The sequence below is a fragment of the Choristoneura fumiferana genome, chromosome 12 (assembly GCF_025370935.1).
Source record: "Choristoneura fumiferana chromosome 12, NRCan_CFum_1, whole genome shotgun sequence".
Taxonomy (NCBI): domain Eukaryota; kingdom Metazoa; phylum Arthropoda; class Insecta; order Lepidoptera; family Tortricidae; genus Choristoneura; species Choristoneura fumiferana.
This window is the reverse complement of record NC_133483.1, coordinates 21,594,235-21,606,509: the sequence shown is the minus strand read 5'-3', so window position 1 is coordinate 21,606,509 and position 12,275 is coordinate 21,594,235. Positions and strand designations below refer to the sequence as shown.

The 12,275-nt window shown below is 36.4% G+C and overlaps 1 protein-coding gene across 4 annotated transcripts in view; it reads right to left on the bottom strand.

Annotated features, from left to right (window-relative positions):
- Positions 1–8,957, bottom strand: part of LOC141433597 (neuropeptide FF receptor 2-like) — a 143,585-nt gene extending 134,628 nt beyond the window's left edge. The window contains exons 1-2 of one of the 4 annotated variants that reach the window (XM_074095705.1): positions 8,836–8,957; positions 3,951–4,285 (exon numbers count right to left, since the gene is read on the bottom strand). In XM_074095705.1, coding sequence (XP_073951806.1) covers positions 3,951–4,159 — 209 coding nt within the window. In that variant the 5' untranslated portion in view covers positions 4,160–4,285; positions 8,836–8,957. The remainder of the gene's footprint in view (positions 1–3,950; positions 4,286–8,835) is intronic. The other 3 variants (XM_074095704.1, XM_074095706.1, XM_074095707.1) reach the window with 3 other exon arrangements.
- Between the last annotated feature and the right edge of the window lie 3,318 nt (positions 8,958–12,275).

Below are 12,275 nucleotides of genomic sequence, written 5' to 3'. Positions count from 1 at the left end.
GTGGCAACTTATTATTGGCTGGATTGTTGATAAAGACCCAAAATAATACTATCCACCTGCATTTCCTTAGTCTTTCGACGATTACGAATACAGTCCTAATCGTTACTTCTTATAGTCGAAATCTCAATTGTTATAAAATCGCAGTCAGTAGCCTGTAGAAAATACGACTTACAAGAGTACTCTTGTCGACATAAAAGATATTCTGTTCCAAAAACATTCAAGGCCCATTTCGTTTTTTACAGCGACAAATCCCGCTCTTCTGTGTACACGAGCAGGCCAGTAAGTATCTGGGGCGAATGAATAAATAACAGTGCACTCCATAGAAACAGCAAGCTAAGAAACTGCGGAATTTGTACAAACTTAATTTTCAAAACATTAAAATTATTGGTAATTTGAAACTGTTAAAATTTTTAGTAATGTTGCAAATACAGTGGTTTGTCACGTTGGTAGTGACAGGGGGAGTTGGTGCTGGAATGAAGAAGATGCAGGATGAAGACAGACCAGTAATATTTATTTAAGAAAACTATTTATAGTGCGGACCTGATTCTAGAATCTTCAAAATGGCCACGTTTAGATCAAAATAAATAAATATCATGGGACACTTGACACCAATCGACCTAGTCCCAAACTAAGCAAAGCTTGTACTATAGACACTAGGCAAGGGATAAACATACTTATATAGATAAATACATACTTAAATACATATTAAACATCAAGACCCGAGAACAAGCATTCGTATTATTCATACAAATATCTGCCCCAGTCGGGATTCGAACCCGGGACCTCAAGCTTCGTAGTCAGGTTCTCTAACCACTTGGCCATCAGATCGTCCGAAATAACTGCACAGTCAGCAGCAGTAGATGAGCGGCAAAATTATCTAAACACTCTCTTATTATCTTGGCTTGGCAGTACCTAAGTAGTTGTATGTAGATCATTTTGAACACCGTACCGCCCATCTACTTCTGCTGACTCAACGGCAACTGAACTCTGATTTTTATAGAAAAAATATACCTATTATTAATAGTTCGAATACTGTTTAAAATCAATGCAAATCATCATGCTCTCGGTTCGGCACTCAGTGGACTTCAGATTTAGTCAAACACATTAATTTTGTGGACTTTTGTGTATTGACATTCTGGTCATTAACTTTCATGTTTTGACTTTGCATTGAGTCATTCAAATTGCGAGGGTTATTCTGCAGCTGTTTGATCAAGTGTTGCCAGATTTTATAGAAATAAATACACAAGTCGTAAAAAATTAATGGCATACTTTCTTACAAAGGCCGGCAACACGTACCAATGACTCTCCTTGAGCAGTTGATACTCATGATAAGAAGATAGGTCGACTCGCGCATTCACGTAAATACACCAAATTATTTCGTTTATTTTAGAACACAACTGTAGAAAAGCGGCCAAGTGCGACTCGGACTCGCCCATTAAGGGTTCCGTAGCAGCAAGTAACATAATATAATAGTTTCCTTAACCTTACGATTTATGACGTATTAAAAAAAACTACGTACTAGATCTCGTTCAAACCAATTTTCGGTAGAAGTTTACATGGTAATGTACATCATATATTTTTTTTAGTTTTATCGTTCTCTTATTTTTGAAGTTACAGGGGGGAAGGGACACACATTTTTCCACTTTGGAAGTGTCTCTCGCGCAAACTATTCAGTTTAAAAAAATATAATATATATTAGAAACCTCAATATCATTTTTTAAGACCTATCCATAGATACCCCACACGTATGGGTTTGATGAACAAAACAAAAAATTCAAAATTCAAATGATTTATTCAGTAAATAGGCCGCAACGGACACTTTTACACGTCATTTTTTTAAACTACCAGCGCTTTCGGAAAGACCATCATTGCCAAGAAGAATGCGCCGCAAAAAACTTGGCTAAAACATTTTTGAGTTTCAGTTCTAAGTATGGGGAACCCCAAAATTTATTGTTTTCTTTTTCTATTTTTGTGTGAAATCTAATAGTTCTCATAGTTCTTATAGTTTCGGAAAAAGTGGCTGTGACATACGGACGGACAGACAGACAGACACACATGACTAATCGATAAGGGTTCTGTTTTTTCCATTTGGATACGGAACCCTAAAAATTGGCATTGGTTTTAAAAAAACAATGTTTATTTTAAATATTTTTTTATAAAACAGGCGAATTCTAGACATTTATTTGTAGGATTTTGGTTTTAGTTGGATTTAATTTTTTTGTCCTATTATAAATTACCGGAGTTATAGCTAACCACAGGTTTATCTTTGCCCATCACAATTATTTAAAAAAACGTAGTGTCTTCTGTCACCTGGCAGTGTTAGGATTAGTTGGTTAAGTTACATAACCTTTATTTACGTTGAAAGTCAAACAATGGTTAAACGTTATTTTGGCTAATATACCTGCATACGATCATTTAAGTGTTAAAAAATGATTTAAGAAACCTATTCCTCAAAATGGTTTTGGAATTAGACCACATTGTAAAGAAGTGGGGTGTGCAATGATCGGTATAACAACATTTGATATAACTTCAAAGGATAGGAGCATCACAGAACTTTTTTCTAAAATAAACCTAACCTAACCTAACCCAAAGTACATCAAATCGAATTAATAACAATGAAAATAAGTTTGGTTTTCAAGATAAATTGCATTGTATCAAATGAAAATTATATCAACTGTTACATTATATCAATTGTTGTTATATCCTTGGAGCGGCACCCAAAAAAGTGATCAATGCCAATTTAGTCTTATGCTGAAAAATTAGGCCATGTTGACATAGTTGCAGTGTTAATTTACCTGTCAATTTGCATTTTACTTTGCAAAGCAATTCCGATTAATAATTGAATACACGCTCCCATAATGTAACACAATTATAAGCAAATTTAGTGGTAAAAGCTCTGTCCTTGCTCATCTTTCGAAAAAGTTTACCGTGTAATAAATTTAACTTAATTACTGCGTGGTAATACAATTTTAAATGCAATTAGTTTTCGAAAATACAAACTGAGACATGGATGCACAGAAAAACATTGTGAAACGTTTGAACGTCATTGTATTACCGATAGAGATATCGTTAGTAGCACATTGTAATCGCGAGTAGAGAAAGATTATAAATGCACCTTACATCAGGTCTCTTAGACGCCTTTTTATTACACCCGCGGGATGAGTCCGTTCTATTCTAAAACCAGGCACAGCACGGAGGTGACGTAGGTACAGTGGATGAGTGGTTACGGTGCTCAAATTGACTTTCACACGATTCTACTACCAAGGTAATAGGAGTGTTTAGGTAATTGTAATGTGTGTTTTAAATTCTTGGTGTGCAGACCACGGACCATAAGAAGAAGTGTAGGCAGACCCCAGATGAGATGGTCTGATGACATAAAGAGTTACGCCCGTATTGGCTCTGGTATTGGCTCAGGAAGACCGAGAATAGGACGGAGTGGAGGAGATTAGAAGAGGGTTACATCCAGCAGTGGATAGAAAAGCCTGAAAAGGAAGAAGAAGAAGATAAAGTTGAGTGCCACAACAGCTCATATACTTCTGCTGTTGAATGTACTACTCTGATTATCTTCTTCTTTTTTTTTATAAATAAAAATAAATCGTAAAATGTGTTGCTAAGTGCAAAACTCGGGAACCACTGGTCCGATTTCGCTAACTCTTTTTTTGTTGTGTTCGTTACTGTCTGGAGAAGGTTTTTATGGAAGAAAATACAGAAAAAATACAACGGGGGCGAAGCCGCGGGCAACAGCTAGTAATATATAATTATTATATCACATAATAATATCATTTCAGTGTACAGTCACCTGTATTAAAATTTGCCACAGAGGAGCGTGCAAAAATATCTAACCATGTCCCACCGCCCCTAGAAATAGAGTCGTATCAGATATTTATGCACGCTTGTTGTGTCAGATATTGGTGGCTGTACACATGAAGTATTAAAAGCTAAATACTCACTTCTTCGTGTAATTGCACTTCACAGCGACAAATATCAGCAGCACATTCGCCGCCAAAGACAACAGTATCACCGGCACATACAACGCTATGAGCACTGGCTCAGGTTGGAACAGTATATCCAACTCAGCACCCAACACAAACGTCCCATTCAAGGCCGCACTCAAGTCTTCCAAAGGGCCCAAGTCTTTTAAAGTAACGTTGGTGAACATCGTTAAGTGTTTTTCGGCATTTTCCGTGTCTGATGCTTATGAATGGGTCTTCGATGGCCGCTTGCGCTTTGTCATCGTTTATAGATAAGCTTACAATTGGTAAGGTCACCGTAATTTTTATGAAGTCTGCGGAAGCAGTCAAGTTCGAGTTGAATTCGACGAACAGGCAAAATTGAAGAATTAAAACAAAGAAAGTGTAGGCATTTTGTAAAATGAACATTTAGTTTTTATTAATTATATCGAAACTACAACACATTGGAAAATTAGAAAAGAACAGTTTTGGCTATAAATCGAGCACAGTTTATTATCGTCCCGTGATGAGTCCCACACCACATTAATAAACACCAAACCAAAAATATTTCAATGAGATCACAAACTTATATTGTTTACTAGCTTTTTCCCGCGGCTTCGCCCGCGTGGAATTCGGTTATCGCGCGCTGTTCCCTCGGGAACTGTGCATTTTTCCGCGATGATACGAAGCCTATGTCACTCTCTGGCCCATAAACTATTTCTATGCCCATCACGACGATCCGTTTCGACGTGAAAGACGGACAAACATACAAACACACACACTTTCGTATTAATAGGGTGGATTAATAGAGATGTCTGACGGTTTGTGACGCACAAACAAAATAATTGCAATTTTGAGAGAGAGTGAGAGAGAGAAACATTTATTTACACATATTCGATACACATAAAAATACATTAGATTATTTTGATTACCTATATTTTTTATAATTAGTAATAAGTGTGGCAGGGGGGAGTCGATAAATTATCGAAATCGGTGTCACGGTGTTTAGACGACCGGATGGCTAAGTGATTGGAGAACCTGACTACGAAGCTTGAGGTCCCGGGTTCGATTCCCGGCCGGGGCAGATATTTGTGTGAATAACACGAATGTTTGTTCTCGGGTCTTGGATGTTTAATATGTATTTAAGTATGTATTTATGTATATAAGTATGTTTATCCGTTGCCAGTATCCATAGTACAAGCTTTGCTTAGGTTGGGACTAGGTCAATTGGTGTCAAGTGTCCCATGATATTTATTATTTATTCTAACTCTAAAGGGCAACACACACAGAAAGCGTGCGCGGTCGGGTCGTGTCGGCCGCGTGAGCCGCGCGGTTCGTTGTATTCACACAGAGAGCGGGTCGGACCCGCGACGGGCCCGCGGCGGCTATCAATGTTGCCAGTTTAGTGACTTAGTCCCTAGAAGTGACGACTTTTGCTTAAATCTTAGCGACCGCAAAAAAGTTTTGACGACAGAAATGGTTTAGGTATCTGGCGACTTTTGGAGTACAAATTAAAACAGTTCTAGAACCAATAATAGATACGACATTTTTGTCAACTCGACACAGAATTATACAGTGCCGCGAGATATATGTGGAAAACGACAAACGCGCTTGCGCACCAAGGTCAAACTTTATTTACTTACTTAATTAAATCCAATTTATGTAATGATGGGCGATGGATGAAATTTTTAAAAGTGGCTGATTTTTTTTATAGACAGGAATAAGCTTATACTAGTCAATGGAAAAAATAACAGATTTTTCTGTAGTACCTACCAATTAATTAAAAAAATAAAATAAATAAATTTTATTCTCGCCTAAATGAACTAGCTACTGCGCATGAATACGGTTTTTAGGGTTCCGTAGCCAAAATGGCAAAAACGGAACCCTTATAGTTTCGCCATGTCTGTCTGTCTGTCAGTCTGTCTGTCCGTCCGCGGCTTTGCTCAGGGACTATCAATGCTTCAAAGCTGTAATTTTACATAGATATACTTATTATGAAAACTATCCCAACAAAATGGTACAATGAAAAATTTAAAAAAAATTTTTTTTGGTACCTCCCATAGAAAAAAAAACCCTAAGTTAAGGTAAGGGTTTTTTTTCTCATCCAACCCTATAGTGTAGGGTCTTTTAAATTAAAAGCATTAGGGGGTTACTAAGACGATTTTTCGATTCAGTATTTTTTTTGCGAAATATTCAAATTTAAAGTAAACATTTTCATTAAAAACGAGTTTTAGGGGTTTTTAACTTAAGCTTTAGGGATAAATATTTTTGAGAGTTGGTAACACTGCGCTCGGCTCGCGCTGTTTGTGACGACGGGCGACGGGCGCGGGCCCGCGCACGACCCGCGCCCGCGCCCGCGTTCTGTGTGAAGGCGTCCATATACCGCCATGCAAATACGCCCGTCGCGGGCCCGCGCACGACCCGCGCTCGCTCTCTGTGTGTGTTACCCTTAAATGTGAAGAACCTTACAACTTCCGTTACAATAACATTTTTCCCAACTTCCATTAATCATTATACACAGGAACCCGGATGATAAAAACCCACACATTATAAGGCAGTGGCGAAAAGACAGCGGGGCGGTAAGAAAATGAAATAAACTGTTCAAGATGTAGAGTATGTTTGAATTGACGTTTAATGAGTAACGTTAAATATTTCAAGTTATCTTTTGTTATGTTGTTTTGGTATTATGATATACTTATTCAATAAAGAATCACTGCATTACATTACATTTAACTTTTTATTGTACACCATATAAACAGTTGAGAGCAATTAGTACCTACATTAAGAAAATTTTACGGTAAGCAATAGGTTATATTATAATTAATGGGTTATAGGGATTATTGTAGTTAAAGTTTAATAAGTAGTAAGTTTTAAAATAATTTAATGCAAAATTAAAATGCTCGAGTTATAATAATATAGTTTCTTGGATAACTTGCCTATATTGTCTTAAACACAGGTTACACTTGTAACCTAGCTTAGACATAACTAAATTTTACTTACTAGACCTAAGACTATTTCATGTTTATATTACCTTACTTTCGTATATTAATTTTATGAATAAATGAATGAATGAATGATCAATAGGTAGCCTTATTACTACAGAGGAATCACTTCTTTGAAAACAAAAAAAAAGTTTTGCATGGCTACGTGGTATGGGTAGAATTTTAGAATCGCTTTGTGCAAGGACGTAGCTTTATACCATGTGATTGTTTACTCAATGTGTGTTTACGAATGCTAAGTGCTAATAAAAATGCAACATATGCTGCATTAATTTTTCTTTTAAAAACGAATCTTAAATTTGAAAATGCGAAGTGAATTCACGGTGCCCGACCGGAACACACAAACGATGTGTAATATAAATACGGCCAAGTGCGAGTCGTTCTCGCGCACTGAGCGTTCCGTAGGTACCAGATATAAAAGCCAGCAAAAAAATGTTTGTATTTCATATATGATCAACTACCGATAAACGTATGAAAATGAAAATTGTAGAGAAAATTGTTTTTTTTCCAATTTTCAAAACAATAATGCTCGTGATTCTGAGTAAAAAAAATGCTCAGTTTTGAAAAAAAGAATAAAGCTCTATTTATCACGAAAATGCCTCTATGAGCGGCCAAGGATAATTTAAATATCTGTTGATGTAGTAAATACAGTCGTATTTACTTGGTGCAAGTTTCATTACATTGATTTATTGTAAGCTATTAAAAATGATAACGAAGAAAATCCTTTTAGAAAACTTTGCCTAATTTTTCCAATTATTGACCTAGGTTTAGTAATTAAGAAGGAAAATCTTAACATAATGATTACCGTTGGGTTTTCAAGTGAAGTATTTGGCAACTATCAGAAAAAAATGTCGTTAAATTCAGCAAATGCAAGAGGAGGATGCCTGTTAAAAGAGTTTTTTTCATATTGCAACACAAACTCGATTTTAAAAGTTTTAATTGATGATCAAACAACGAAATTATTTTAATTTGTATATTTTTGTCTGTTGCAGGTGGTAGGACCTTGTGCAAGGTCCACCCGGATTGCTACCACCATCTTTCTCACTAATCCTGCCGTGAAGCAGCAGTGCTTGCACTGTTGTGTTTCGGCGTGGAGAGTAAGACAGCCGGTGACATTACTGGCACTTGAGGTATCCCATCTTAGGCCTCTAGGTTGGCAACGCATCTGCAATCCCCCTGGTGTTGCAGGTGTCTACGGGTGGTGGTGATCTCTAACCATCAGGAGACCCACTTGCGCGTTTGTCATCCAGTCGAATAAAAAAAAAAGTATTTGAAAATATTTATAGCACATGACATGTATTTTATTATTATGACACTTGATTAATTATTATTTATTTAAATAAATGTTAGAATTGTTGTATTGGTAGCCCTCTTGTTCTAAGAGGAGGCCTGTGCCCAGCAGTGGGACGTATATAGGCTGGGATGGTAGAATTGTTAAAATGTATGTGTACAGCCGGTCTCTGCATTTTTTTTAATTTTTAATGTGTTCTTTGTTTTGGTATAATTTATATTTAAAAAAAACCACCGTTAACCGTTTACGTTAAAAATAGAGTCTGAATGAAAAATTCTCTGTTTAATAGCAGAGAGTTAAAACAACATTCAAAATAAATAAATAATAAATATCACGGGACAATTCACACCAATTGACCTAGTCCCAAAGTAACATTTGATTTGTTTATGTGACTTCAGTGTTAAAAAAAAAAACACAATTTTAATAATTCTAAAGTAAGTTGTAACTAAGTTATGTATCAACTATGTAAAATGCCCTCTAATATTTCGCAATCACCGTTAAAATAATAAAATTAAAACCGAAAAATACAAATTAAATAGAAAACCCGTTCAACTAATTCTAACATTGCAACCCTCCAACACAAAATTAAGATGACCTCCGTTTATTCTAAAATCTAACTCACAAGTTCACTTTACACCGCACTTCGTCACTTGAACTTTAAATTACTGTAACTTCAAAGTAAAGTTTCACAGCCGCGGTGTTCTCTCGCGTGCCTCCCGTTCGAAGTTCGGGGGATAACTGAAGGGAGCTTCTGGACGAAGACTTGTTACAGTGCGATTTTCCTTACTAACACTAAGTAGAAATGTTTGCTTTGAGAGTTAACTAGTTTTTAGCTGTGGTTTCGCTTGCATCTAACAGATTTGGCGTTTGAATTGACGTTCCAGGATTTTTTAATATTTCCGTGGGAATTCCTTAAGAATTTAGCGGTATCTTACAGCGGTACTTCTTTTGGATGTTAGTGTATCTTCTCTTCAATTAACTTGTTTTAATAACTTTTATTAAGTTTTTATAAACTTCATGATCAATTGAGTGAAGCCTATTGTACATAAATTGATATTGTATGTATTGTACTCTTTATTGTACAGAAATAGAGACAGAAACATATACAGATTATGTTGAGATACATTTTTTATGGTTCCGTATCCAAAGGGTAAAAATGGGACCCTATTACTAAGACTCCGTTGTCCGTTCGTCTAACGACAAATACTAAAAACAGAATAAAATAAATATTTAAGGGGGGCTCCCATACAACAAACGTGTTTTTTTGCCGTATTTTGCTCCATATTAATAACGGCAATAGGTAGGCGCTTGAATTATTCATAGAATATTTTAGTCGTACATTCACTTTAAAATAAACGATTAAATTAAAATAAAATAGAAGAGATCGCTCTTAAGCGATGGACGCCTATTGCTTTACCTTGTAATTTTCTCTCTATGTATCTGTTTTCTGTATCGCTTACTATTTATGGTGTACAATAAAGAGTCATTGTATTGTATTGTAAAATAAATATTTAAGGGGGCTACCATACAACAAACGTGTTTTTTTTGCTAATATTTAGATTCTAATGTTGTATAGATGTCGGCGGCCGATCGTAAAATCCGCCTGATCATGAAATTCCTAGGCACATCATGAAATGGCGCGTGCCGCGGTAGCGGCCGGTGAAATGCCAGAAACGATATGGCGGCGTTTCATGAATGCCTAGGAATTTCATGATCTGCCTAAACTAGTGTAATCATGAAACGGCGGCGTTTCATGATATGCCTAGGAATTTCGTGATCTGGCGGATTTTACGATCGGCCGCCGACATAGATAATGGTACGGAACCCTTCGTGCGCGAGTCTGACTCGCACTTCCCCGTTTTTTTTTCTCATTAAATTATCATGAGCTTTTCGGTGAAGTGTTGCAAGGAAACATGAAAATATCTACGAATTCGATTGTGTGTGTGTGTGTGTGTAGTTGCCAATCAGCACCAGATCTGCGTGGGCATCCAAGCCCTCTCAATCCGACAAGAGGCGTGTTTTCAACAGAGGGACGTGTATAAGCCAGAAATAATGATCAAAACTCGTGGTTTATTTTATTTACACAAGTTTTTGTGTATTTTGCGAGGTTTATAACAGATGAGGCACTGTATATAATTGATAGGGGCTCGTTTTGGTCATGCTGGGGATTTAAATAAATAGAAATAGTTCCTCACTCGTTAAAACATGCATTGTGCACAGAGAAGCGAAGGGAAAAATCTTAGTCCAAGAGTCGATATTCGAGATAGAGCTGGGGGCCTACCACGCTCTCTTAATACGATCCAGTTTAGGCTCTAAACTGAACTGCATCGCTATTTTGTACCACGACGTTACTTTTGCGATTCAGTTCAAGCACGGTTCAGCGACAGCGATACAGACATTTTCATTCACTCACTTCAAGCGGTTTTCGTACCATGACGCTTCACTTGAGTGGGAATGGAATCGTTTCAGTGTCAAATTTAGCGATTCCAGTATAAGTTACTCATTCTGACAATTCTTTTGGAATTTTAAGTGTTTTACTTGGAATATTTTCAAATTTCAAGAACTTTTAATCTTATATTCAAGTTTTATAACTTTTCATAGACATTGTGCTTCTTAACTCCTCATTGATAAAACTAATTTTTCAGTGAGAAAAAAGAATCGTGGATTAGTGACAGCGTAAACATTTTATTTGTAATCAACACAACGGTTGCTAAGAACACGGAATGACATAGAGTTATGGTTTTCAAAAATAAAGAGGTTTTAGTATACAATATTTGGTTTGCATATAGCGGCATCCCTTTCGCGACTTAGCGTTTCAGTTTCGGACCAGAGACAATATCGGTCTTTCATTCACTTGTAAATCATTGAGACTCAGCTCTGAGAAATAAACGTCGTGGTACCAATTTCCACGATTCAGATTAGATGCCTAAATTGAACTGCTCTGCGTTTGGATCGTTTATGAAAAGATCATGGTAGGCCCCCTGAACCTTAGTGTTGGGGTTGCCAACAATAACACAATGCAAACTGCCGTACAACATTTTCTCGCACCATTGCGGCGTATTTTTCACACATCAGTCTTACAGCACAGGAATATAGATGCTAAAATTCTGCTCATTTGATAAGCTACGGGTACTTATACTATGAGTACTTATGGGCTCTATAATTTTGAGATAATAGCTTCATTTGTTGATTGTTCAATCAATCTAAATATGATAGACTAGTAGTTGATTGTTAACTTATTAAGTTTAATATTTTGCAAACGGATTTATCGAACAACGTTTTTTTGTAAACCTATGATGTTTTTAAAAGATGTTTCTAATAACCCGTATTATAAATTTAGACAAGATAAATAATCATTTTACATCTAGGGGAGTTATGCGTCTTCTTGTTTTTTCTTCAATTTATTTTTTCTACTTCTTCTTAGATGCAAAATTACACCTTCCTAGTAGTCTCAAAACTTAGACGCGAACAGGCAAACAGAAGGACACATTGAAAGAAAGAAAGAAAGAAAATATTTAATTGCCAACAGTACAACAATATAAACAATACAAGATAAAATAGTACAATACAGCACAGATTATAATTAGATTACTTTAAGGGTTCCTTGCAGAACTACCTCACCCTAAAATATTTTTTAACAAAAAAATATTCCAATATTCCCTTTATGTACAGAAACTTTTATGTAACAGACAAATCACGGCTGGATTAACTTCTTGCCATATGTAAATTTATCCTAACGGATAAGGTCGGGCTTCGTTTTGTTGGCAGCGAGTTAAGTCTGGTGTTGCCAGGTGTCCGGCATTTATCCGGACAGTCCGATATATATTTTACTAGCTCTTGCCCCACGTGGAGTTCGGTTAAATATCTCGCGCAGTTCCTTTGGAAACTGCATTTTTCCGGGATAAAAAGTAGCCTATATCACTCTCTGGTACATAAACTGTCTCTATGCCAAAAATCACGTCGATCCGTCGCTCCGTTTCCACGTGAAAGACGGAAAAACATACAAACACACACTATGGATATGAATACTGTAGT